Below are 25,289 nucleotides of genomic sequence, written 5' to 3' on the forward strand. Positions count from 1 at the left end.
ATATTTGGAGAGTAAGTAACCCATGACATGCATCCCCATACTGAATAGGACATTACAAGTCTCGTCATGCATGGAATTACGGGAGAAGTATTGAGGAGGAATGAATCCCAGTTCTGTCCCTGGTCTTCTTTTCTTTTCCAAAACGCCGAGCACTAAGTAGAACAATATTCTCTAAGCCTGTACAGTACTGTTCCGCTAATAACCATTACCCCATTCTTTGCTTCCCTACTCCTAAAAGTGATTAAACATGATATTACTAAAATTTTCACCCTCCCACCAAGCGGGCCCGCGGTTACTCTCGCTCATGGGAGGTTGCGGGTCGTCGCAGCCCATATCAGCGATGTTCACGAATTGTGAAGAGTCGGCATAGAGCCAAGGTGTTGTGCACAGCGTTAGGCTGTCATCGACGGGAACTTCGTCGTAGACTGTGTCGCGCGCCGAGTCTGGGCCCTGCGACGAAGATAGAGGGGCTTTGTAGGACAGTGTAGGAGCCTCTTGGCCACCATCAGCTGTGTTGATGGATATCTCCGGGGCGCTAGCGACAATAATCTCCAAAGTGACGTTCTCATTGTCCCCTTCATGCATTGAGTTGGGCACCAACGATTGGTTGAGGAGACCAGCCGTGGGAAGCTCTTGAGAGTCGGCCACTGTGTTGAACTGGAGGATCTTCCACATGAGGGGAACGCTAAGATAGATCTTGGAGGGCATCCAGTCGTCCACCTCCATGCTGTCAGATGTGCCAGCGGCAATACGCGTCATCTTGTCAAGGTTGCGGTCCTGAGAATTGTTAGTCCAAGCTCGCAAAGTCAATTGAAGGATCAAAAATACATACCAATGCTCTGCAAGCAGCTGAAGTAGGCAAAAAGTTCTTGAGGAACCGCCTACACTTGGCAAAATCGGCATTGGACTTGTGCTTTAACCTGGCCGCAGCGGCGCAACAGTAGTACAGGTGCACCGTGGCCGCGATAGCAGCCACATGCCCGAAGAAAGGATCTGCGAGGGGCACTTGCTTGTCAACTACCATGTCGATCATTCGAACGATCCAAGTAGAATGCAAAAGTGCGAGTTCGGAAGATCGTCTCCAAAAGGTGTTGGGGATGGCGAGGTTGGGGTTGTGCTGGGCTCCGACAATGTAGAGGAAAGGATGGTTAAGGACGGTGGGAATGACGTGGTATGTGAATTGCTCCTTGAGCCAAGGGGCCCAGTAATCGCGATGCATCTTCAAGTCTTCAACTTTGCGCTCATAAAACTTGACAGTGTCGTAGCGATGGCACATGGGTATCCTGTTCTCCGTCTCCATAAAGTCGGCAAGAACCTTTGCATACATTGAGTCATGTCGCCATGGCTCTTTGATGTTGTTGTGGGCACAATCAGAAACATATTTTCGGACTTGACTCCAAACCCAACCGAGATGAACACTGGTATTCCAGATACCGGGTTCATTCTGATGGTGGCAGCCAAGGTCATCTCGAGGCAGAGTGGGAGCTCGAGGATCGTGCTCTGGCTGAGGACCTCTTGTTGTAGAGTAAGCTGGTCGCCAGATCTCTGTCGGGACACTCAAAAGACCTTCTTGACGACCATAAGATTGCTCAAGCATTTGTAAACTCCAAAACAGTCGCTTCTTGCGCTCTGTCATGGGGTCTCCAACGGCATAGAAGGACTCGACGTCCAGCATGGCGGAGCGACATAATTGATGAGCAAGACCGAGATGGAATTGACCCAGATGCACATTTCCATCTGCCAAGTGTTAGTTCATGTAACAGACTCACTTTAAAGAGTATGACGTACCAATAAATGACGAGTAAGAAAGCAAACAAAGACTCTCAAGCGTGGCAAGATCTACACTGCCATTTGCGATGCGCAGCATAATAAGACTCTTTGCATTGTTGGCATACAACTTTGCCTGATCGGCATTATCGGAAAAGCGCAAAGTTAGAGCAAGAATACTGCAGGCGAGCTCATCATGCATCGAGGCAAAGTCGCTGACCTCGTCTCTCTCAAAGCACCATATTGGCTGTCGGTGGCAGTACTCGAAGTAGAGTGCAACTCCAACTGCGATGTCGGATACGCTAGGTCGCAGCGATGAGTTTTCGGATTCGGACTTGACCGAGGGATGACTCGTGGGATAACTTGGTTCGCGCGTGTTTTGAAGGCCAGAGTATGACTTTTCAGAAGTATCTGTTGTTTCTTGAGGGGATTCGAGTTGTGATTGTTGACGTTGGGTCTGGTTGTTTTGTTGTTGTTGCTTTTGTGTGGACCTGTAAATTACAGGGCGTTAGCCACTAAACCTCCCTAAAGAAAACAGAACAGAACATAACAGAACAGAACAGAACGGGCAGGGGACAAAGGTCAAACATACAAATTACCGTTGAGTAAAAAGTCAAGCTTCTCTTCCAAATGCGCCAATCTCTCCTCCTAATAATTCATCGTTAAGATGCTTGCCATTTTTGTTTTGTGCAAACCATGCACAACGTACCGAAGGACCGCTCTGAGAGGGCCTAATAGCTGGGGGATAAGAGCAAGACTGTTTGAGGCGAACACAGCTTGAGCATTGTGGTTTCTCGCCAGGGCAACGAGTCTTTTTGCGTCTGAGACGTGAAATGGGTTAGTTTTCAAGACAATCATTTAGGATAAACTTTGAATCTTTTTACCTGCAAGTCAAACAGGCGTGATGCGATCTTCTTCGGCCTCGAGTACTGGTAGTAGGATTGCTGGTGGTAGTATTCTCCTCTGCTGGAGACATTGATGACCGCGACATGTTTGTGCAAGTATGATGAGAGAGAGAAAAGAGGAGGAAGAGGATCAATGACAAAATGTCCAACAGAAAATAAAAAAAACACAAGAGGCGTTGGAATGATGAACTGGTGAACCTTGTTCAGGGGCCCGCTTCCACTAAATACTTTACACTCTATAGTAGACAGACCACTGACAAACCCCGCACCCTCTACTGGTTCTTGTCTTGCTCGGGCTTGTTCTTGTTCTTTCTGCTAGGTACTTAGAAATGATAACGCGGGGTTTTAGTTAGTAGGTACAGTGCATGGACTGGTTCAGGTCTGTTCGTTCAGAGGTTTAACTAAGCTAAGACACTTGGTGCAGTGCCGTACTTGGGTACTACAGTACTACAGTACTACAGTACAAGGGTCAAGGGGCGTGGATAATAATCGAAATGGTGTCCAATTAATCTGGTCCTGAATGAAACGAGGCCCACCAAAGAGAAGCCAGAAAGAAGTTGAAGTGCATTTTCTTTCCATCCCATCCGTTCCGCACACGGCATCACATTGCATAGCATAACATTACTTGAGACGACAATACATAAAGTACCTTTTGAAGCAGTACCTTTTGGATGGAACGGCAAACGCTGAAATGTCACGAGGCAGGCGTCTGTTTAGGTTACCAGGTAAACCATGGCTCGCTACCAGTTATCAGTTGACAACGCTTGCTCTGTACTCTACACTCTATTCATTGACTCATGACCAACTCATAAAAAAATAAAAATAAAAATTCTTCCTTTCTCACCGTAGAATTACCTATCTATCGTCATCTAGCAATGGTAGTGTGTATCTGTATCCATCTCTCGCCCGCACCTTATCTGCCAACTATTGGATCACATTACATTCGCATTGACAATATTTTATTCCCTCCCCTGTCCTGTCCTGTCCTGTTCCGCCCACCCTTCTATCAAAGCTTCCAGAAATAACTCTTGTCTCTTCAGTCTTCACCGAGGCCACACCTTCCAGGGCTTCTACCATGGCATTTAACTTTGCCCGCCGATCACCGGAGATCCATCGGGTAGAGATAACGAACCCAGAGAGCGACAAGTTGCAAAGATGATCTACTAAGCCCGAGCCAAGGGTGCTAGATAAGAAGTGGGGATGGATGAAGAGAACCCGACAAGGATGCAGAGATAAACTACGTAACTAATTTCTTAGTTTCCTTTGTCTTTCTCCGACAACGCAGACGACAACAACAACAACAGCAAAGACGGATGCGTTCATCTTTTCTTGGCGAAAGAGATCAAGACTATTGACTCTAAAGCGGATAGACTCATGCAAGGTGAGCCAAGTTGGAGATTGTACTTGTATGTAATAGTAAAAGAGAAATGCTCAATTCGTTCATTATGGTTCATCATTATGCTAAGACACCCAATCATGCTGCTCTAACTAATCCCTGGCAGCAGACCGAGTCCATTCCATTCCTTGTCACTTCCCCGCAGCTCAGTTCCCCTCAGAGGATACAACCTTCCTCCAACGGTTACTGCGATGCATCATTGTTCGTTCCATGCTTTCTTCTACCAGTCTTCCTACATGCTTCCATGCCATGCTATGCTACCTTCTATATACTCTATTTTGATCTCTTGGCTTCTACCCTTACAGCCTGGCCGCGGGATCCAGCAGATCCTTCAACTCCGAATTGGGGAACTCGCAGTTGTAGGCGCTATCGGGACGTTCCCTGTCCCAAGCCCACTTCTCCTTGAGTTCGGGCTCTAGCTTGTCTTCAAGCATCTGCACCACGTACTTGCCCAGCACAGGGAAGAACTTGTACCCATGGAACGAGCCGCATGTGGCTACGTAAAGACCCTTGGCACCTGCGTGTGGAGAGATGATGAAGTCTCCACTGGAAGTGAAGGCGTCCCTGTTTCAGTGCGTTAGCCTACTCGGACATTTCTCGTTGTCGTCAGTGCGGGGAGTTTGTAAGATGCTACATACCAGCAGATACGGTGGTGCTCGTACTTCCAGTGGGCACCCTTACTGCCAAAGAACAGACGGTTTTGCGTGTCAATGTCCTCTTTGAGACTGTTGGGCACCTTCCACTGTCCGTAGTCCTTCTCGTCAGGCGGCGCAGAGACGTAGCGTCCTGGTAGCACTTGACGGGTGTTGCTGAAGATGTTCTTACCCCACCACTTGATCTCACGATCCTTTGTGGGTGGCAAGCTGCCAATAAATGGAGACTCTGTCACTGTTGTTAGATACGCTTGGGCAAATATGTATGTTCGGATACTCACTGTGCTTGTATGTATAACCTTGGAAGCCAACAGGCATGTCCTTCATCCTAGCGAATGATTCGTCGTCGAGAGTGACCATACCGGTGGTGATACCAGCAGCTGTGATGCGATCGCCAGATCGCAGATCAGGCATGTTGTGGCGCGCGGCGCTGTATTCCAGAAGCTTGGCTGTGTAGGCTCCGGTAGAGAGGATCACAGTATCGGCCGAGATAATCTCGCCCTTGGATGTCTGGATACCTGTGGCGCGGCCGTTCTCAACCTGCAGCGTAGCGACATCGGCAACGATGTACTTGACGCCAAGCTTCATGGCCTCGCGGGTCACAGCACGCAGGGAGTCGCCCGCAGCACCCCAGCCACTGTTCCGGTTGACGAGGACTTCCTTGGCGCCCGTGTAGTCAGCCTCCTCGTACAGACCACCATACAGCTTCTTGGCCTCCTCAATGGTGTAGACCTGAATGTCTGATTCGCGGCCCAGCTTCTTGTAGTTGTTGATGACTTCCTGGGCGTAATCACTGCGACACACCCAGAAAACACCAGCCTTGTGAAAGTGAGGCATCCAGAGAGGATCAGACTCAAAGATGTCCTGTGCCTCGAGTGCGAGACGGCAGTAGAGAAGATCGTCGTAATCAGCACGAACGACCTTGTTCCAATCCCAAGAAGCAGCTACACGGTTGTCTCCATCATAAGGGTCCCTGTCCACGATTGTGACCGAGGCATTGGGGTACTTCTGAATAAGCTGGTAGGCCGTGGAGACGCCAAAGACGCCTGCTCCCACGATAAGATATGACTGAGATGCCATTGTAAAGAAGGGTTTATTATTGGTAGTGGTCTTCCAATTGACCTGCACAACAATAAGAGTATATAAAGATGAGATGGAATAATAATAACCTCCAGAAACAAGACGAATTGCTCAAGTTCACAGGGCCTTTTATCACCCCCGCGTTGGAGACGAAGCCGGTCTCGGTGGTCACCGTATTCCGGACAGCTCTCACCAAAAGCCATTTTCCGGGCCATCGCCTGGAATTCCGGCCTCAGACCCGGAGTCCGTGTGTGGAGAAGGCGAAATCCGATCACGTGAGGGTGAGGGGAAATGAAGTTTTTTCTTGGATAGGATTGCAAAGTCGTGATAACTTCATTTTTGAGAAACACGAGATACCATTGTGAGATTGGAGTCAATCTGTCTGTATGGAGTGAATAACTTTGAGAAACAAGTCTTGAGATGTCATGTCTACAGTGCCGCATTGACCATGTAGCGCAACCGTCTAGACTGAGGTCATCTCCGTCTCCTCCCTCCATCTCTTTCTGTTTGTCCCCGTAGTAGGCCAAGTCATCAGACCAACCACACCAAGGCATACACACACGTAGGTCTTATCCAGCAATTATCTCACCGTGACTATAATAACTATGACTATGACCGAGTGTGAAGCTATCCACAAGGCGTCTCTCCAGCCTTCCTCCAACCCTCATGTACGAGTTGCCCTCCTAATCCCACATCGGGGAAAGTCTTATCTCAATTCTGATTCATCTCTGCCCTCGCTGGATCCTCCCCCGCATTTTACTGTTTTCCCTTCTCCATCGGCATGCATGGTACCGCTAGCCGGAGATCATTGATATCACTTAGCCTTAGCAAAAAGGAATCCTTTCTCCGCACTCATACAACGTAGATAACGCGTAGCCCATACTACCGCCCTAGGTCTAGCTTCATGCACAATTTGCGTTCCGCCAACCGTAATTGGTATCGAACAAAAGACAGGGATCATGTCTCCAGATGCGAGATGGCCAAGGCTTATCTTGGTTCACCTCCCAATGCCTCACACCATCCATCCAACGTGCCTGCAACAAGGCCTCCAAAATTACCAAGACCAGCCAAGCATGCAGAAACTAGTCTAGACAATCTGATTCTGTCAAAATACCGACTCCGCTTCCTGCTTATCTTAATTCAGCATCGTAGTCTCGTCCCACTTCCCCATGACAGAGCATCAGTGATCCATCATATGGTCGAGGCGTTGGCGGGCGTGGCAATGCCGGCACTCGTCATCCTACCCCAGAAGGCTCCATCCTGGTCCTTGCGTTCCTAGCGCTACTCTTATCCTATCATTTGACCATCGAGATATCAAGGGATAGAAACCATCGTGATGCAATGTGATACGCCCACGCGGTCTCCCATGCCAGGTTGCGTCCGACTTCACCTTGGAAGCGTTTGTTATCTATCTATGACCCCGGAGTGAACGCCGTGTATCGGCTTCGCTTCCAAGAATGTTCTCTCACGTGTATCAAGTTGAGACAAGGGTTTGATGGCAATGATGCCTTCCAGAAGATTTATGCACGACGGCTGCGTAGAATGTTGGAACATTACCGACTTCGGTTTGTTCTGTTCTAAGATCTTTTTTGCAATCCTTATCTTGGCTACACGGTTCGGTACTGTGCAGAATGCTCCGTTAGACGGCTACGTGCAGATCGTTAGCGAAATGACACGGCCAAGGTAGGTATGTCTATCTTCCAAAACTTGTTCTATGCCAAACAGGTCAATCGCTCAGTTCCTTGCAGTTTCTAGTGAGATTCTTTTAACTTACGTAGTTAGGAAGGAGAGCAACATGCCCTGTCTGTGGCCTAGATCGAATTATCGTTCCAGGGTAGGGAAACGAGATGATCAACCTGAGGCTCATTTCCTATCATCCTTGTAGAGTGAAAATTGAGACGCGTCTTCAAGATACTGATGTACAGGGTAGCAGTTCTGGATTTCTTCGATGTAATTCTTTGAGTGAATTCGAACATTTGAACGGCATTATAAAATTCACGATATTGACTTTGATAGGAAAGACGTGAAAGGCGATGTTGTGCCTTCGTTAATAGAATGAAGGTTGTGGTAGAATTCCTAAAAACCCTTTAGTAAGACTTGGGAGGAATGAGGAATGAGATGAAGATACTTTTCGAATTATCAGAGGAGTTGCTGCAGGTTTTGATCAAATATAGTTTCCTTACGCTAAAAGATACTCAACGTATACAACATACGATTCTTTTATTTCAGTCGTATGATCATGCTGTCTCGATGGGCCGTTTCGTCCTTTGGGATGAAGCGATTGTCATCATCTATAAGATCTGTGCCTTGGTTGAGATACAACTCTGAACAAAAGAGGCTGTTATTTAGAGAGCACTTGCGGTCTTGAACAACTCTGATGTCACTTGTGAATAGAAAACGAACGATGCTTAACAATCTATCATACGATGATGCATCCATCATTGGCACTTTGATAACTTACCTTGGATGTGATATTGCATATTAAAAGGAAGGTCTGCTGTTGTAGTTGATACTCAATCTCGCTCGCTATTCATTCCTTCTTAACAAGCTTCGAACAATCTCACAATTCTATATCAGCTCCAGCATCTTCACCACGTAAACGAAATATCTACAACAAGTATCAAACAAAGATTCTTCATGGTCTAGGGTTCCCTTGACTCCCCCACGGGGAGAATGGAGCGGCGACCCCATACACGAGCTATCGGTTGATCTTACCTCTGCTATTTCTTGACTCCGTGATGGAGCCATAATGGAGTCGCGAAACCAATATTTTCTGGAGCACGGGAATCAGTCCAGACCTTTTACGTCTAGCTACTCCAACTTAAGCGCTTGCTCGGCCACCAAGACCCCGGACTCACCGGCACGGACCAGTAGTCTTACTGTATCTATATAGGCGGCTGCGCGTCTTGACTTGCATTACGGACCATTGCAATTCTCGCCTAAAGTTGCTGTTGGTCGATAATGCCTCGTTTCGTCCTCGCCGGGTCCGTTTCAGGGGCTAATCTATACCCAGCTATCTAGACTACACTATCTTCACATAATTTGCCTTTGACAACGGCATTATCGATTCCTTTCGGTCACGTACCAGAAACTCACGATCGCTAAGCCAATTTCAATGTGGGTTCTCACTCGTTTCGACTCGCCTGCATTGAAAGCAACTTCGCATATTGTTGCTGCAATTGAGATAATGTTACGAAATCGTCTGGTCCGAATGACCATTGAGGCGGTGACTGCTCCGGCATTTGAATTCCATCACAAAGTGGCAATGGGGACATCAGTGTTCCGTCACCCAGTCAGGTGCGCAAGATACTTGGGGTATGTACTTACACCGGATATTCTATTCTCAGTCTTCTGCATTTTTTCTAGAAGCTGAATGATAGAATAACAGAGATAACTTTATCAGCACTGATCTACTATGGGAGCAAGTTGAACCGAGTTACTCCAATTCTTTTCTGCCCCTGATAAGGAACTGAACTGCCGAATTTCTAGAAAATCATGATCTTCAGTGTAGATAGAGTAAGAGAGTCAAGGTCCGTGTTTCGGTCCAAGTCTGGGCATCTGCAGGTCCGGAACGGTCCATTGTAACATCACAACACAACAAACGTGGGGGAACATGTCACGAAGCAGAGTGTCTGGTAGCTTGGAGTAGGAACAGACCCCTACTCAAGACTCGTAAGAACCGTCATCTATGACTCTTGGAGGGTCTAATTGAGGCCGGACATGGCTTGTTCAGAGGGGGTGCGACGATGCTAGTCGGGCCCCAAAGATAGTGTCTCCGATCATGTGACCGGTTATCCAGACCGGAGCAATACAATGTGGCCACCTGATTGCAAGCAACAACTCAATCTATCGATATGGACAGGACGGCATCAGGTATCAGGTGGCAAGGGGTGTTCAGATTGGCGATGGGTAAGGCCACGCCCTTTGGTATTCTTAGTATCAGATTTGGCAGATGTGAAAGAAGTATTTAGAAGACGTCTAGTTCCAGCCTCAAACAGAAATTATTATCACCAACAAACACTCTTCTACACTCACAACAACTACAACAATAACTTTTATATAAGACTTCACAAGTCCCTTATCTATCTGGACTTACTTCCTCATCTCATCTTCAAGAGCATCAACTACCACTTCTTCTCTCTTACACATAAACACAAATCACAATGGCTCAATCATTCTTGAAACGATGCTTTGGCCTCGGTGGCGCCTCTGCTGCTCCCACTACCTGCTCTACCACCCCTGAGAAGTCTGCTGTCCGCGCCCTTCCCGCTTCATGGTACACATCAGTTGAGATGTACGAGCTTGAGAAGCGTGCCATCTTCTCCAAGAAGTGGCTTCTCACCACACACCAGGCTCGTCTCCGCAAGGCTGGCGACTGGCTCAAGTATGAGATCGCCAACTTCGAGCTTGTCATTGCAAAGGACGAGGACGGAAACATCAACGCTTTCCACAACATTACCCGATTCGGTGCCTTCCCCATCGTCGCTCCCGAGCAGGGTGACCACGGTGATGCCAGCACTGGCTTTGACCAGAAGCAGAATGGTCTTCTCCCTATCCACGTCAAGGTTGATGCTCGCGGCTTCATCTGGATTAACATGGACGGCGCCAAGGTTCCCGAGGTCGCCTGGGAGGATGACTTTGACAACCTTGACACCCATGAGCGCTTCTCTTATTACAACTTTGAGGACTACAACTTCGACCACGTCTGGGAGATGGAGGGTGACTACAACTGGAAGATCCTTGCCGACAACTACAACGAGTGCTACCACTGCAAGGTCGCTCACCCTGATATCCCCACCATTGCCGACCTCAACTCTTACTGGGTCGAGACTCAGAAGCAGTACATCCAGCACTTTGGCGCCCAGCGACAGGACCAGATTGACCGTGGCTTCCGCATTGCTGTCACATACTACCTCCCCAATGCTTCCACCAACATCTCTCCTCACTTTTTCATGATCCAGCGCTTCGTTCCTCACAGCCCTACCCGCTCCACCATGCGCTACGAGTTCTTCCGCAACAAGAACTCCAGCGATGAGGACTTCACTCTCATCACTGAGCTCTACAAGCGTGTCATGTCAGAGGACAAGTACCTCTGCGCCAATGCTCAGAAGAATGTCAACGCCGGTGTCTTCATCAACGGCGAGATGCACCCCGAGATGGAGCAGGGTCCTCTCTTCTTCCAGCAGAACGTCCGCGCCGCTCTCCAAGAGCACCACAAGAAGGAGCAAGAGGCTGGCAAGGAGATCTGGCCCGCTCAGCAGGAGGTTCCCACAACAACGATCAACACCAAGATCAATGGTCAAGCCAACTACTCATCTGGAATTGACTTGAGGCCAGCCAAGAAGGCCATTGTTGTCTAGAGTTTTGGACATTTCTTGATGATGATTTACTGATTTCTCTTTGCTTTGGAGGATTTTGCAAGACAAAAGCGAGTTTCATGTTTTTTTTACTACTACAAGATTGCATTTGCTTTACTTTACGACATATCATGACTTTAGCAGATGCCTAATTAGTCTACTATAGCATCCTGCATACATCTCTAGACGAAATTGAGAACTACATTTTGAAAACACTTGACTTTTTCATTGCCCATCCATCGTGACTTGATCTGGTGATAACTGCAAGAGATTTTGGAGAAGCGGTGAGATCTCGGTGAAGAGATAACCATTTCCGGACTTGACCTTGGTTTGCACACGAGATGATAAGACCAACACAACCAGCGAGGCTGAAACGGACCGGGATACCGTGCTGTGTGTTGTGATAAGCCGGTATCCGATCGACATGGTGTACAGTCTAGTCTAGTGTCCTAGGCCGGACAAGAATGTCCTGGGGTCATATCACCGAAAGCTTAAATCGAGATTGTCTTGGATGGACTCGCTTGGCCTTGGGGTACTGATAACCCCCCCTCCAGGGCACGAGACAGGCCAATCAGTCTACATCCTCCCACTACACGAACCCCAAATTCGTGTTTGGAATGTTTGTCTCGTTTTTGTGTGTAGCGCTAACCATGCAGTATTTGTTGGGCTGTTGCCCTCCAAAGAAAGGACAAACAAAAGAATGCTGTCTGTACCTGATCAGGCTTGAAGCCAAGAATTTGTGACACTCGACTCGACACCGATCAAGATGGCACACCATTAGGTAGTGATCGAGAGTTCATCGGGTCCTGGTCATAAGGTGCCTCCAGATGGATGGAGGGTAACAATAAATGCGACACTCCTTACGTCGTTGGTTCACTTTTTCTTCGTCATGTATTGAAGTCAGCTCTCTGTCATGGTTACACAGCGACATCGCAACAGCCTACGGAACCTGATACAAAGACCAACTAGCCCTATTTATTGCCAAGTGAGTTCCCGCCTCGCGCTTGTGAGCAATAGCATAACAGGATCTCCGATTGCCATTCTCAATCCAGCCACCAAAGAAAGAAATACGAAAAATATGACAACAATTTAAATTTTAGGGGCAGATGACAGACTTAGCTTTTGATGCTCACAACCTTTACATCTGTACAACATCATCGTCAATGCATCAATGGCGACGATGCATCTACCAAAGTTCTGCTATCCCCCAAGAAGAGTAATGTCTTGTATCGCATGACTGAAATTGTAACAATCCGAATGCCAGTTGTTACGGATATCCGCCGCAGTTCGTAAAATGAATAGCAAGGTAGAATAGCCAAGTCGACATGCGTGAACGTAACAGCCTTGTTTATGAGAGACGCAATGCATACCTTGGAGTCTTGAAAAGTTGGTGATAAATAAGTGCGAGGTTTTGCATGGCACATGACGGACACCAAGCATCACCAACGAGGTCGACGGCTGGATCAGCATCGGTGGTCACAGTCCGCCGCACTTACACTTGGTTGCCGCCACAGCATCATACAAACATCGTGATACCAATCAGCCTTGTGAAGTTGAGACTATCTTTCGCTCCCAGCAGCAGTTCGATATTCTTTTAGTGCCTCATTGCAGTCATTTCCATCCAAATTTGTGAATTGTTCAAACAATAGAATACAGTGATAATGTGAGGGTTCCTGTTTAGACCGAGTCTGAGTATGGCCAGGAATGGTGACACTTGCCGCTTGTCCATTGCCTTGTTTATTAAGACATCTCTTTCGCACATATGGCACGTCACTTCGGCATAGATTGATGAAGACAAGTTGAACTTCGGTCTTGGTATCAATTCCGTCCCTCCTCTGTTGGCACCCCTGTATTATCAGGACATGTCAAATGAACTCGGAGTTGTGAAATTATAGCAACACCATTGAGTTTGATTGGCATGACTATTTACCCATAGGTACCATGGGACAGTAATTTGAAGAACAGCGATGGAATGGAAAGTAATTTCAGGTAAAGGAAAGATAAGTATGAGATCTCTCTGGGATCTGGTGATAACCTCTCGGTTGCCGCCCATATGCATCCTGCTTATAGATAGAGAGAAAAAGAATACTCCTGGTACTTATAGTATTTTATATTAAATCGTACCAATATTTGTATATGAAATGGTTTTTTACATCTGTTTACCTGTATGTGAAGCTTTTTCATACTTGAAGATGTTCATTCTTATGCGGCATGTAGGCATGATGCTCCTGATTCTCGTATATATGATGCTTTTAATTGCGATTTAACTTGTATTCCTGATATTTCTCCTAGAATTAACATCTTCACAATAAGTAGTCTATATTCAACACAATTTAATGAGTTGTAAGAGTACCTTCCAACAACCACTCGCTGCTGGTATCTTCCATGTTGCTTGAAACATTGTCCGTTTTGTAAATGACAGAAGTATGAAGTACATGAAATTTTGTTGCCTGAGAAACACATTACAATATGGCGAATAGAAAGTTGGGAATAAATAATCTCACATATACGAAAGCTCAGCAGTTGATCAGACCACTAAAGAAGCTCGTCCAAAGTTGCGATACATGTGGAGAACCCCGGATTGGTCACTTCAGGATATCAATCATGAACGAGGTTCGATAGATAATGTGGCTGGGCAAAGCAAGCTGAAACGTAGCATGTCAAGAAAAGACTTGGTGCGTGAACAGGGATGTTGTGTTCGTGTTTTTTCTTCTGCCATCAGCTAAAATTGGACAATTACTAAGGCGACGGCGCCACTCATGGACGCGCTCACAGGCCGTTCAGCCACGTAACTAATTCGTTCAACCTCGGCCAACCTCTCATCAAATCTCATCTCATCTCACCTCAAATTATCACATCATATCATCTTTGAATCCGACCTCTTGTCTCACAGAAGGGATGAAGTATCAACTAAACGCGTAGAAACTCGTCCATTTCCATTCACTCGCTCAATATTGTTCCGTCCGGTCGCGTGATGAAACTGCGCCATCGCTATCGCAAATTTTAATCCCATTCCTAAAGGGATAGAAAGCCTCACGAAATGCCTCAAAACATTCGACGCGTGGCCGTCATTGGCGCCGGTCCAGCCGGTGCCATTGCGACAGACGCTCTTGTCAAAGAAGAAGCCTTTGATACAATTCGCGTCTTTGATCGCAGAATCGTAGTCGGAGGAACATGGTACGATATACCAACCACTACTCTATCTCTCTCCTTTCCAATAGCAACCAATTCTAAAATTCGGGTTTCAAAGGGTCTACACGCCACATCTACCACCTAAAGTCCCCTCGCTGGAAGCTCTGGTCGCTGGAGAAGCGGACCAACGTATTCCAATTCCACAGTATTTACCGGCCGTGACTCCATTTAATGAGAAAGTCAATAGCCATCAGCAACGGTACTCAGACACGGCTATTCATGAGAATTTGCACAGCAACATCGCGCCAGAGATTATGGGCTATACTGAAGAACCTCTGCCCAACAAGTTATCACAGCAGACGCTGAAAGAGTATGGGCCAGGTGCTCCATTTCGACATCACACTGTCGTTCGCCAGTGGGTTGAAGACCTCTTTATTCGCGGCGACCATGATAAATTGCTCGAACTCAGAACCACGGTAGAGCTCGTTGTCAAAGAAGGAGACGAATGGGTGATAACTCTACGAAAGGTTGTCAACGGAAGCAATTACTGGTGGAAGGAGAGGTTTGATGCTATGGTTGTGGCCTCTGGTCATTACAACATTCCCTGGTTTCCAGTGGTCCAAGGATTTCTGGAATACAACCAAAAATTCCCCGGTGCAATTCTTCATAGTAAACACTTCAGAGGAGGTCAGCACTACAAAGGAAAGGTAAGCTACGACTACCGACCACTGCGGTATTGAGGCCAGTCCATACTCACAGTTAGCAGCGTATTATTGTCGTTGGAGCTTCAGTATCCTCCGTTGAGGTAATGTACGAGATTCTAGACTTTATAGATGGCCCACTCTACGCTTCTGTACGAGACGAGCCCATCGAGTACTATGGCTGGGTGCCTTTGGAACACCCCAAGATCTCCGTCAAGCCAGCCATCGATCGTATGGACCCAAGGACTGGACGTGTCTATTTCACAGACGGGTCTTTTCTTGACGACATAGACCACATCATCTATGGAACAGGCTACACGTTCAGTTTCCCCTTTCTCCCTGCTGTTCAGGAGCGTGTTAAGAACGCTTATCGTCGATTACCTGGAGTCTACCAACACACTTGGGATATTGAGGATCCAACATTGACTTTTGTTGGAATGGTAAGTTTCTTCCCGTCATTATACAACTTGACGGCCTGGCTAAGTTTTTCAGATCGGAAGTTTCACTTTCAAAGCATACGAATGGCAAGCTGTTGCCGTCGCTCGCTTCTTGGCCGGCCGCTCCAAGCCTCTACCACCCATCGAGGACCAGCGAGAATGGGAACGCAAACGCGTGTTGGAGAGACGAGGAGGTAAAGCTTATTACAGCATTGGCCCCGACTATGAAGGATTTTTCGAGTGGTTCAGGGATATTGCAGGAGAACCTGTAAAAGGCACAACAGGACGTTATCTGCCACCTTTCGAACCACGTTGGTTAGTCATCTGGGGCAGCATGTTTCTTCCTAAGTTGGACCGTTGGAGATGGAAGAGGAAGGAGGCTGAATGGAAGCAAGAGTTCAAGGCCAAGCTTTCCAGGATATAATGATGGGTGCGCTGGTATTCGTATCTACGCTTGCTCATAGATCTTGCATCGGGCGAGACTAATCAAGCAGACTTGAAGCAACAGAACAGGACTATTATTAATGTAAGCCTCATATCATACGATTTGCAATAGCTTGTGTCTTCATTAGGATTCTAACAAAAATGTCGACTACCTTCCAAATGTGCTACGAGACCTTTCATGACTTATCTGTATATATCAAGAGGTTAACATGTTGGTCAACAGCTAACCTTGCATGACAGTCGTACCGTCTGCCTTGACTGACAAGACGCGAGAGATAAACACAAGAGTTTTACATATATAATATGTATTAGATTAGAATCTAGACATAACAGACCTATGAAGTAACGCCGCCCGATATGTAGAGCTCGTGAAACGCCGAATATTGACAAAACCCCTATGAGATCATCCGATAACATCCATTTCCTGGAAACTGTAACCCGTGCCAGGGACAGGTAGAAAAAAAGAAGCAAGCACACCAGGTTTGGCCGTGTAACCCATGAGTGTAGTAATAAAAATTTCGTAAGACATTTCTTCTTTCAAAAAACAAAAACTCTCTTTTGCTCTAGACATTTATCGCCTTGCAATGCAGCACATAATACCGGTTCGTCCAATGAACCAGAGGAAACCAATGAAGCGGACAATGGACAGCACACCTGTCGAGTACAGAAGGAAACGGAAATACATGGGTGTACGGACGTCTGCGGCTTTCTGATAGGAATGGGTTAGCATCCTGCTGAATCCACAGAACAAGGGGAAGATAACTTACAGAGACACCGAGAGTGATAAAGTCGTCTGTTGTGACAAAGACGATGAGGACAATGTTGCAAAGCAACCAAAGGATAACAAGACCAGTTCGGAAAGATTTGTACGAATCTTCGACGTCCTTCTTCTCGGGCTGTTCTTCCATCATTTCGCTCATTGGTGCGAGGGCTCGCCAAACGACCTTTTCGAACTTGCTGTCGATATCCTCCTGTTCCTGCTCGATTTCTTCCACAACGGCTTCCTTGCCCTTTTCGTCCTTGACAATGTTGGCAGATGGCAAAGCTTCGGCAGCATCGGAACCCTTTGTTCCCCAAGACACATCGTGCCAGTTGTTGAAGGCATAGACCATCAGGATGTTGATGTAGGTTGACATGAGGACGAGATATTGAGGGAAGGAGTGGAACATGTGCCATGGGTCGAGATAGAGGAAGGACGCAATGTAGTTGAGACCGTAGATCGTGATCAAGGCGATGATGATCAGACCTGCGACACCGGTATCGCCTCCAAAGAAACTATCGAAGAAGGCTTGCCCGGACGAGAATGAGATCTGGTCTTCTATGGGCGTTCCAGTGAAGGCTCGGTACACGAGATAGCCAGTCAAGACCAAAAGATACAGCTGGATCAAGCCGAAAACCATGAAGGAGAGGACATATGTGTACTGAGCGCCCTTTGGTCTGTTTCCGAGAGCGAGGACAAATTGCAGGACGAGGAAGGCGATATAGATATATTTGATCAGAACGTTGACAATCGGCGTAGCCATATCGCCAAACGGCCAGCCATGGTACCCGGACAAAACCTGTGGCGTTCCGACAAGCTTCATAATAATGGTGGTAGTGAGGTAGAAAGCGGCGAGCGAGAACCAACTGAACAGCACATTGAGTAAGTTATACACAAACTGTATGTGGAGGAAAAAGAGACGAATGAGGTTGTGGCCAGAGCCATACATTCGACCGAAATGCATGAGAGAATAGAGAGACATGGCGAAAGATCCGTTGAGCCATCGACGTCGCTGGCCAATAAACTCAGAGGCGCCTTCAGGCACGTCAGTCTCGCCCTTAGATGCCTTGATGTAACTCAGATGCCATTTTTGACTGGCCTTTGCGACCAATTCGAAGCAGAGAATGCGGTCCTCGGCAAGGAACATGTTCTTCTTGAAGATATTCATTCCGTCAATACCCTTCTTGCCTAGCGATTTGGAAAGCGTGTGGTCGCCGTGGAAGTACTGCTCCAATGGTCGTCCCATGATAGCACGGAAGCGGTACGCTGAAAAGGCACCAGGCAGGACGCTGACGTATCCAAAGGCACTTTCCAGAGGCTTATCAAGTACATTAGAAATCTTGTACTCAAAGTTCTGTACTGCGACGAGCGGATTGAGAAGCATCTTTCCACCCTTGCCTAGCATAACGTGGATCTCACCACAAGCACCGCCGAGGTCACGATCGTTGTAGAAGCCTTCCCAGAGGGACAACAGGGCGCGCGGGCCAGGCTTTGTTCCGGCGTCGATAAGGATGGCGACTTCTGGGTTTAAAATGCGTCCAAAGGCGTTGAACAACCAGCGATGCGAATTGATCTTTTTGCTGTTCTTTTGCTTGAGACAGAAAATGAACTGCACAGGGGGCAAATTGCGATGTGGCTTGTCGGGGTCAGGACGGACAAGCTGTTGATCGGGCGTCACGGAGATTTGACTGGTGTACTCGAAAATGTGGGCGACAGTTTCCTTGCCATTAACGTCCTTTTTGAGAACGCCATCCTGATAGACTCCGACAGTGGCGAGAACGTCAAAGACGTTCTTGTCGACTTTATCGAGACCGTCAAAGACGAGACATACCACGATCTTCTGCCAGGCTGGACCTCCCTTGTTCCAGAACTTGGATCGCTTCAGGTTCACAATGTCCTGAATGTTCTTCATTGTGTAGTGTAGGGTTCGAGCGAGAAGGACCTTGTCTTCGTTGTAATAGGTGATTGCGATGAGGAGTTCAGTGTGACGGTTATACATTCGCGGGCGAAGGTTGAAACCGTTGCGCAGGGTGAAGTCGTTCGGATCGCAGGTAGCAGCTGTGTAGCGCATCTTGGTGAATTCCTCCTCCATGCTTCCAGGGCCGTTTCGGTACCTGGGCTCGATGGCGTTCTTGACGGCGCTGGGGACGGGGTAGTCGATACTGAGGACGGAGCCCTGGACAAGCTTGACCTTGCGAGTCTTTGAGCGACCGAGACCACCGGAACCAACTTGGGCTTGCTGCTGGCGCATCATCCAGCTCTCATCAACGTCGAATTCCTGGTAAGTCGAATCTGGGCGGCCGTGGGCAAAGTCGGGCGGAACAGACAGCACCTCCCCATTTTGACCCCATTCCTGCATCGTAGGTGCACGATGCATGACAGAAAGGCGCGATTCGGCCAAACGAGAGGCTTCAACATCGTACTCGGGTTCTGGGTACTCGTAACCCGGCGAGCCAGGCAAGCGACCGTGCTGGTCAGGAGGATAATGACCGAAAGCGCCAACTCCATAAGCGCTGTTGTGGCCGAGGCTGCCTTGGTCGAAGCTGGCCTGGCCTATACTGCCATGGTAAGAGTTGTGTAGAAGATCGCGGCTCGACTCGTTTTGTTCAGGGACAGGACGCTGTGCGCCCAGCATGGGCGGGGGAGATAATTGATCATAATCGGGTTCGTATGGGTTGCTCACGGGCGATCGGTTAGAGGCGTTTGCATCGTCAGATTGGCGAAAGTGGTACTAGAAGGGGAAAATGTCAAGTCAGAAACGGTTATTGGGATTGATTGTTTTGCGGCAGGTTCCAGTGAGGCTGGCTGGTGTCAGGTGCTGGCGCAGGCGTAGCTGCCCTGTAAGGTCGCTATTGCATTGCAGTTGCCAACCTCCATACTGTTGGAGGCTGAAGGGGCTAAAACTTACTGCTTGTCCAGCGGGTAGATCTTGCATCTCGCGTGGCGCATCATAGTTTGGGCCATTTCTTTGGCCATTCTCGTTGAAGACCATGTTTTGTGTAAAGTTGCGCTCTTCAAATATGCTCGCAGCTGGAAATGCTTCAACTGTTATATCGATCGGTCGCTTAACACTTTTGACGATGACATGCGTTTTCTCGGTTCGCGATAAGATCAGATCGCTCGGGAGTGCCGGGCAAAAAAAAGGTGATGCAATCAATGGAATGGAAAGATCCGCCAAAATAAGAGTATTAAACGAGGGACGAAAAGGTGAAGATATGGGAAGAAACCTTGTTCTTTCGCAAAGGCTTTTCTTTATTATTCTTTTTAGAGAAAATACTGAAAAAAAGAACAACGTTGCAGTTGGCTGCTGAAGAAAAGAAAGAGAGAAGAAAAAGATCAGGTGAAAAATTGGACAAGCTTCAAAGGATTGTGGGCTGGTGTGTGCTTGTGCTTGTACTACAGTCCATAGAATCAGGTACAATACAGTACAATCCTATTCTTTGCTTTCTACCTATTCATCCATCCATCGCATCGAAGCAAAGCAAAGCAAAGCAATGCAAAGCAATGCCAGCACAGTGAGAAAAAAACTAAAAACTGGGGATAGCATCCTCCTTGGTCAAAGATCAACATCGCCGCGTAACTAGCGGCTCCATATTATGCCAGCTTGGGGCAGCTTGGTTGGTGTGAGAGTGACGTAGCCATGTAGATTCTTGCTGTCAGACAAACAAAAGCTTCAGATGGGTTACTATTTTTGGGAATGGGAAAAGGGACAAGCCTCGTATACACGCAATTCTTGCTGCGCGTACCCAGAGTCAAATCATGGGAACAATACACACTGTAGCATTAGATCAATATCACAGCGCATTATTTGGCTGTTGGTGGCAGATGACGGTGGCTGACCATGCCATTAACATCAGTCAACGGGCCGTTACGTCAAGAAAACAGGGCGTTGGCCTAGATTAATTTGAAATGTTACAAGTAAAAGACATTATAGACTTGTGTGGCCCCACGTCTCGTCCATCCATCGGATTCGGATCAGGTCAGGAACGAGTACAGTATCAAGAGAGGTATGTACAACGCTCCACGTTAGTATGTACTAAGTCACTTGCATCGAATTGCACAAAAATAGATCAACCAAAAAAACTCAAATGGAGTCTACCACGGACTACGCGGGTTATCATTATGCACTCAGATCGAGCAGAGTAGATCAACGTTACCCCAAGATCAGCCTTTCTTTCCTTCTTTTCTTTCCCTTCTTTTCTTTGTACCTTTGTACTCCGGAATGAATATCGCCAAGACAGCTAAAGGTACCAAATATCCCTCCCATGTCAAGCCCAACTTTAGTGCCCTGACGCCATCGTAATTCCTGATCTTTCCCCCTGCATGCAATTTTGCATTTGGCATAAACACGAGAAACATGGGAAAACAAGGAAAGTCGTAGAAATAAAACGAAGCCGAATGCAACTATGCTTGATTCTTTTCTTCTACTCCAATCCATTCATCTCCCACCATCTCACGTCAAACTTTAAAGCGGGAGAAAAAACAGAAAACCTCGCAATATGCCATCCGTCCATCCATAATGACGCCAATTCCATCCACCTCGGAGCATTATTTTATTTTTTTCTCTCTCTAGGCGCTACCGAAACCACTAGCTCAGGTATGGAAGGGCACTACACAACCAAACGAAAACGCGACACATTTTTCTAAATGGTAATTGACTCTCGGCCAACCCGTTACGATTCTTCCATCGTCTAGTCTAGTTGCGTCTGGTGTTTTTGCTAACGGCGTTGACACGGAAATATTTACTTGGGACGATCCCTGATAATATCGCACGGCTCACATTGTTCATCTTCTGCCATGGCTCATGAAAATGTCAGCCTTAACCAGGTTTCACCAGCCATGCTAAGAACTCGGCGCAAATCGTAAAACAGTGCTAGTATGGATAATAAATTAATAGTAAGCTGCTAAGACCACTTTTATCTGCGTCGTTTATTTACTGTAGCCTACCTCGCCAGGGCGAACAGACAGTGTCCTCATTATCACGTGAAGTCTATCAGGTGCTGTACACCAGTATCACTTCTGCCGGTTGCTGTCGGGATATCTTCAGCTCACGAAGCAAGTTTGGAACGAGGACATACAGCCCAAAAAGTCGGGCAATTCATCCATTCAGTGGCAGACAAGTCAAATATCTCCTCCACAATAACCTCAAGTAAAGAAAAGCTATGACATCCATTTGTGTACTACATAAACGAGACAAATTGACACCTTGATGGACTCATTAATCTTTGGTGCAGTCATTCCAGTACAGTAACACAGTCATTAAAACCCGAACCATTAACAACCCAGACAGCTGCCCAGCAAAATACCCCATCGGTGAAACTCGAGAGAATGCTACTCTTATAAAGGGCGCCAGATAAACCACTCCAGACAGACAACCCAGTAGACAAATGACAAACGGCCATCAGTCATCATTTTCCTTGCAAGCCTTCTTGAACTCCTTCAAAATCGCCTGGAACTAGTCAGCAAAACTTCACCAAAAATACAGAACAACTCACAGCAAAGTCCTGATCCGCCATACACATAAATGCCTTCGTCTTGTCAAGCTTTAGCTTCCCAACACGAGGGCTCTTGATACCAAATGCGATCCTTGCCAAGAACCGCGCGTCATCGCGAACATCCGTCGCTGCAAGCACCTGGTTAATCGCAGCCCTGTCGACCTTTTTCGGTGGCGCAGGCGGCAGTGCAACGCGTTGGCCTTGATAGCAAAACGTGCAGTGGCCGCACTTCTTAGCGTTGGAGGGAAGATCCATGCCAAAATGCTGCGCAAGTGAGAGGCCAAAGCACTTGGGGGATGTGACAAAGTCAACAACTTCTTTGAGACGATCCAAAGCTTGTTTCTCGCGCCTCTTAAGGTCTTCGTAGAGCTCGTCCGTCAGTTTGTCGATTGCGGTGTCGGTCTTGGGTAGCTTGGCCAGGACTTTGTACTTTTGTTCCACGCCACCGACCGTGAGGATAATGGCGCCGCTGTTGTTCAGTTCATTGAGGAGATTTACGAGGTCGTTTCGTCGCAATCCCTCTTTGTTGGCTACTTGTGTCAGGTCGATAGAATGGAACTTCTTGGCCTTCTTTGCATGTTGGAGAATGGCTTTGCTCTCGGGTGTGTTGATGACCCTGAGACGAGGCCAGTAACTTGAGGTTGCTTCGAATTTGTACGAGCTGTACTCTGGTGTCGTGGCACGAATGAGATTGAACTTCAATTCCAGCGCTGCGTAGATCACGCTGAGAGGGCTGATACGGATGTCAAACTTCGTAGATTGACCATAGTGGCTGACCTTGAAAGTCTCGCCTTGGTGAAGCTTGACCACATCGCCGTCAAAGATGTCCTTGAGAAGATCTCGTAGGGAGTTTCGTGAGGGAAGGTCACCACGGGCAAAGTTTTCTCGGATCCAAAAGTCTTCACGGCAGAGGTACAGCATACAGTAGCTCTGTTTGCCATCACGACCAGCACGGCCGACTTGTTGGCAGTACTCTTCGACGGTGCTTGGGACATCCCAGTGAACGATATTGCGGATGTCTGCGGATGTTAGTCGCGTACTATGAGGCAATGCACTGACATACCTGGCTTGTCGATGCCCATGCCAAATGCGATGGTAGCCACAACCTGGATCGTCGTCAGTGCTGTTCATCCTGTTGTCGCAGTAAAGCTCACGGTCTGAATCTTGGATGTCATGAAATCATCTTGGATCTGCTTCTTTTCCTCTATCTTCATTCCGGCATGAAAATGAGCCGCGGGGAATCCCTTCCTGGTAAGATGTCCCGCCAACTCTTCAGCTTGCTGAGTCAAAAGTCAGCGTCCGGGTGGTAATGGAATGCACAGGGATTTGAGCAACCTTTTGAAGGGTAGCGTAAATCAGAGTTGAACCAGGGTGTGTTTTCAAAAATTCGTACAAAAGACTGTACTTGTCATCTTTCGCTTGGACAGCCTCAGCTTCCAACCGCAGGCTAGGAATAAGTTAGAGATGATTCAACGTTCATACATTTGTGGGCACTCACTTTGGTCGATACACAGATGTTTTGAAGACCCCTTCCTTAGAGATGTCAAACGCTTGACAAATGTCGTCAATGACAGGCGGCGTGGCTGTGGCCGTAAGGCAGATGACACGCTCTGCTTGAATCTCCTTGGCGAATCGTGCAACTGTATCAGGTCAGCTTATGTCCAAGCGGCTAGGTCTAGGTCTAGGTCTAGGCCGGAGGATAGAAACCTTTGAGATAATCGGGACGAAAGGAATGGCCCCACTAGATCCAGAGTTAGACATGGGAAATAATTATTTGTAGAAGAACATACCTCTGAGATACAGTGTGCCTCATCCACACCAATCAGTCTGACTCCGCCCTTGACATGCTTCATCATCCCAACGAATCCTTCGTTGTTGAGGCGCTCGGGGGCACAGTACAACAAGCGTAGCTTACCCTCACGGAGATCTTTGTTAATCTTTTGTATTTCGTCCCATGTTTTGGTTGAGTCCATGCATTCTGCTGCAAGGCCCTTCCGCTTGAGGGCATCGACTTGATCCTTCATCAAAGCAATCAGAGGTGAAACAACGATGGTGATACCGGCATCATCGGCATGTCGCTCTTTAGTCACCTTGTCCATCTCTGGGAAGGCGATGGCAGGTATCTGGATGAGAGTGTCAGCTCCAAGACTTTTGGCTACGTTCTGAGTAATGATGTGTACCTGGTAGCAAAGTGACTTTCCAGCTCCAGTGGGAAAGACCACGAGAGCATTGTCTCCATTCAAAATTCGGCTGATGGCGGCTTCTTGCTCATGGCGAAAAGATTTGTAGCGGAAGTTATCTGCCAATATCCTCTGGGCAATCTGGAGTCTTTGGGTCTCGCCAAGTTGACCATTGGTTGTGCTGACAGATCCACGTCGGGGCTTTTTGACGGGGACGCCTTCTTTCTCTTTATCTCTGCCATGCTTTCCAGGTTTTTTTTCGATTAGATCAGCTTCTTCGACGCCATCGAATATGAGGTCATCCTCATCAACATCGTCAAAGAGCGCGTCCCCAGAGTCGAAGTCGTCATCGGGGATGCCCATTGTGGTCCCGGCAGGTCAGAAGAAAGGACAGTTGGCTTGGTTCCGGTTTGACTCAATGACAAATACAAAGATAGTTGTGACAATTTATGATGCACGAGACATAAATTGGACACTCTGAAATGCCAATTCCAGGCTTCAGGTTCATTCCGCATCGAGACGCGTTGAGTGTCTCGCTTGACACGCCAGATCACGTGCTATTAACGCCAAGGTCGGGCGGGGTACAGTCGCGAAGATGATTGGATCACAACGCAACGTTTGTCTGAATTAAATTCTTAACTATCATCAGCTACGTTTATGCTGTATTCTGATAGCGTGCAATCCTCATCCATCTACCATGCTGTAGTATTTCTCCTACCCTGCACCTCACTCCTTTTCTGCATTCCCCTGTTTTTATCATCAGATAGCATATTTATTAAGTCAGAAAGAATTATAAGAAAATAAATAAAATTCTTATATACGTATCACACTAAAATCATATGTTGTTCTTGCTTCGGTGAGAAAGCTGTAAAGAAAAGCAATGCGAGTCGTAAACTGGGCTGCAATATCATCCTGGAATAACGAAACTCCATCCAATTTTGATGATGAGGAATTCTCACCAACGCACCTTGACTAATAAGCC

At 47.4% G+C, this 25,289-nt stretch overlaps 5 protein-coding genes across 5 annotated transcripts; 2 read left to right on the forward strand and 3 right to left on the reverse strand.

The window, feature by feature from the left end:
- Nucleotides 1-231: 231 nt before the first annotated feature.
- Nucleotides 232-2,758, reverse strand: FPOAC1_005795 (uncharacterized protein; the record flags this gene model as incomplete). The annotated part of the gene is made up of 6 exons (XM_044850308.1): nucleotides 232-777; nucleotides 833-1,737; nucleotides 1,789-2,258; nucleotides 2,360-2,415; nucleotides 2,477-2,588; nucleotides 2,652-2,758. 6 exons carry the CDS (start codon nucleotides 2,756-2,758, stop codon nucleotides 232-234), a joined length of 2,196 nt encoding a protein of 731 aa, XP_044709018.1.
- Nucleotides 2,759-4,367: 1,609 nt separating this feature from the next.
- On the reverse strand, nucleotides 4,368-5,801 carry FPOAC1_005796 (uncharacterized protein; the record flags this gene model as incomplete). The annotated part of the gene is made up of 3 exons (XM_044850309.1): nucleotides 4,368-4,632; nucleotides 4,707-4,950; nucleotides 5,003-5,801. 3 exons carry the CDS (start codon nucleotides 5,799-5,801, stop codon nucleotides 4,368-4,370), a joined length of 1,308 nt encoding a protein of 435 aa, XP_044709019.1.
- Nucleotides 5,802-9,964: 4,163 nt separating this feature from the next.
- On the forward strand, nucleotides 9,965-11,161 carry FPOAC1_005797 (uncharacterized protein; the record flags this gene model as incomplete). Its single annotated transcript, XM_044850310.1, has 1 exon — nucleotides 9,965-11,161. The coding sequence occupies one exon, from the start codon at nucleotides 9,965-9,967 to the stop codon at nucleotides 11,159-11,161; it is 1,197 nt and encodes a 398-aa protein (XP_044709020.1).
- A 3,037-nt stretch (nucleotides 11,162-14,198) lies between these two features.
- Nucleotides 14,199-15,852, forward strand: FPOAC1_005798 (uncharacterized protein; the record flags this gene model as incomplete). Its single annotated transcript, XM_044850311.1, has 4 exons — nucleotides 14,199-14,335; nucleotides 14,409-14,997; nucleotides 15,057-15,431; nucleotides 15,484-15,852. 4 exons carry the CDS (start codon nucleotides 14,199-14,201, stop codon nucleotides 15,850-15,852), a joined length of 1,470 nt encoding a protein of 489 aa, XP_044709021.1.
- A 591-nt stretch (nucleotides 15,853-16,443) lies between these two features.
- CHS1_2 (Chitin synthase, class 1) lies at nucleotides 16,444-19,624 on the reverse strand (the record flags this gene model as incomplete). The annotated part of the gene is made up of 3 exons (XM_044850312.1): nucleotides 16,444-16,581; nucleotides 16,640-19,363; nucleotides 19,541-19,624. The coding sequence occupies 3 exons, from the start codon at nucleotides 19,622-19,624 to the stop codon at nucleotides 16,444-16,446; spliced, it is 2,946 nt and encodes a 981-aa protein (XP_044709022.1).
- Nucleotides 19,625-25,289: the final 5,665 nt, after the last annotated feature.

Source organism: Fusarium poae, chromosome 2 (assembly GCF_019609905.1).
Source record: "Fusarium poae strain DAOMC 252244 chromosome 2, whole genome shotgun sequence".
NCBI classification, from domain to species: Eukaryota; Fungi; Ascomycota; class Sordariomycetes; order Hypocreales; family Nectriaceae; genus Fusarium; species Fusarium poae.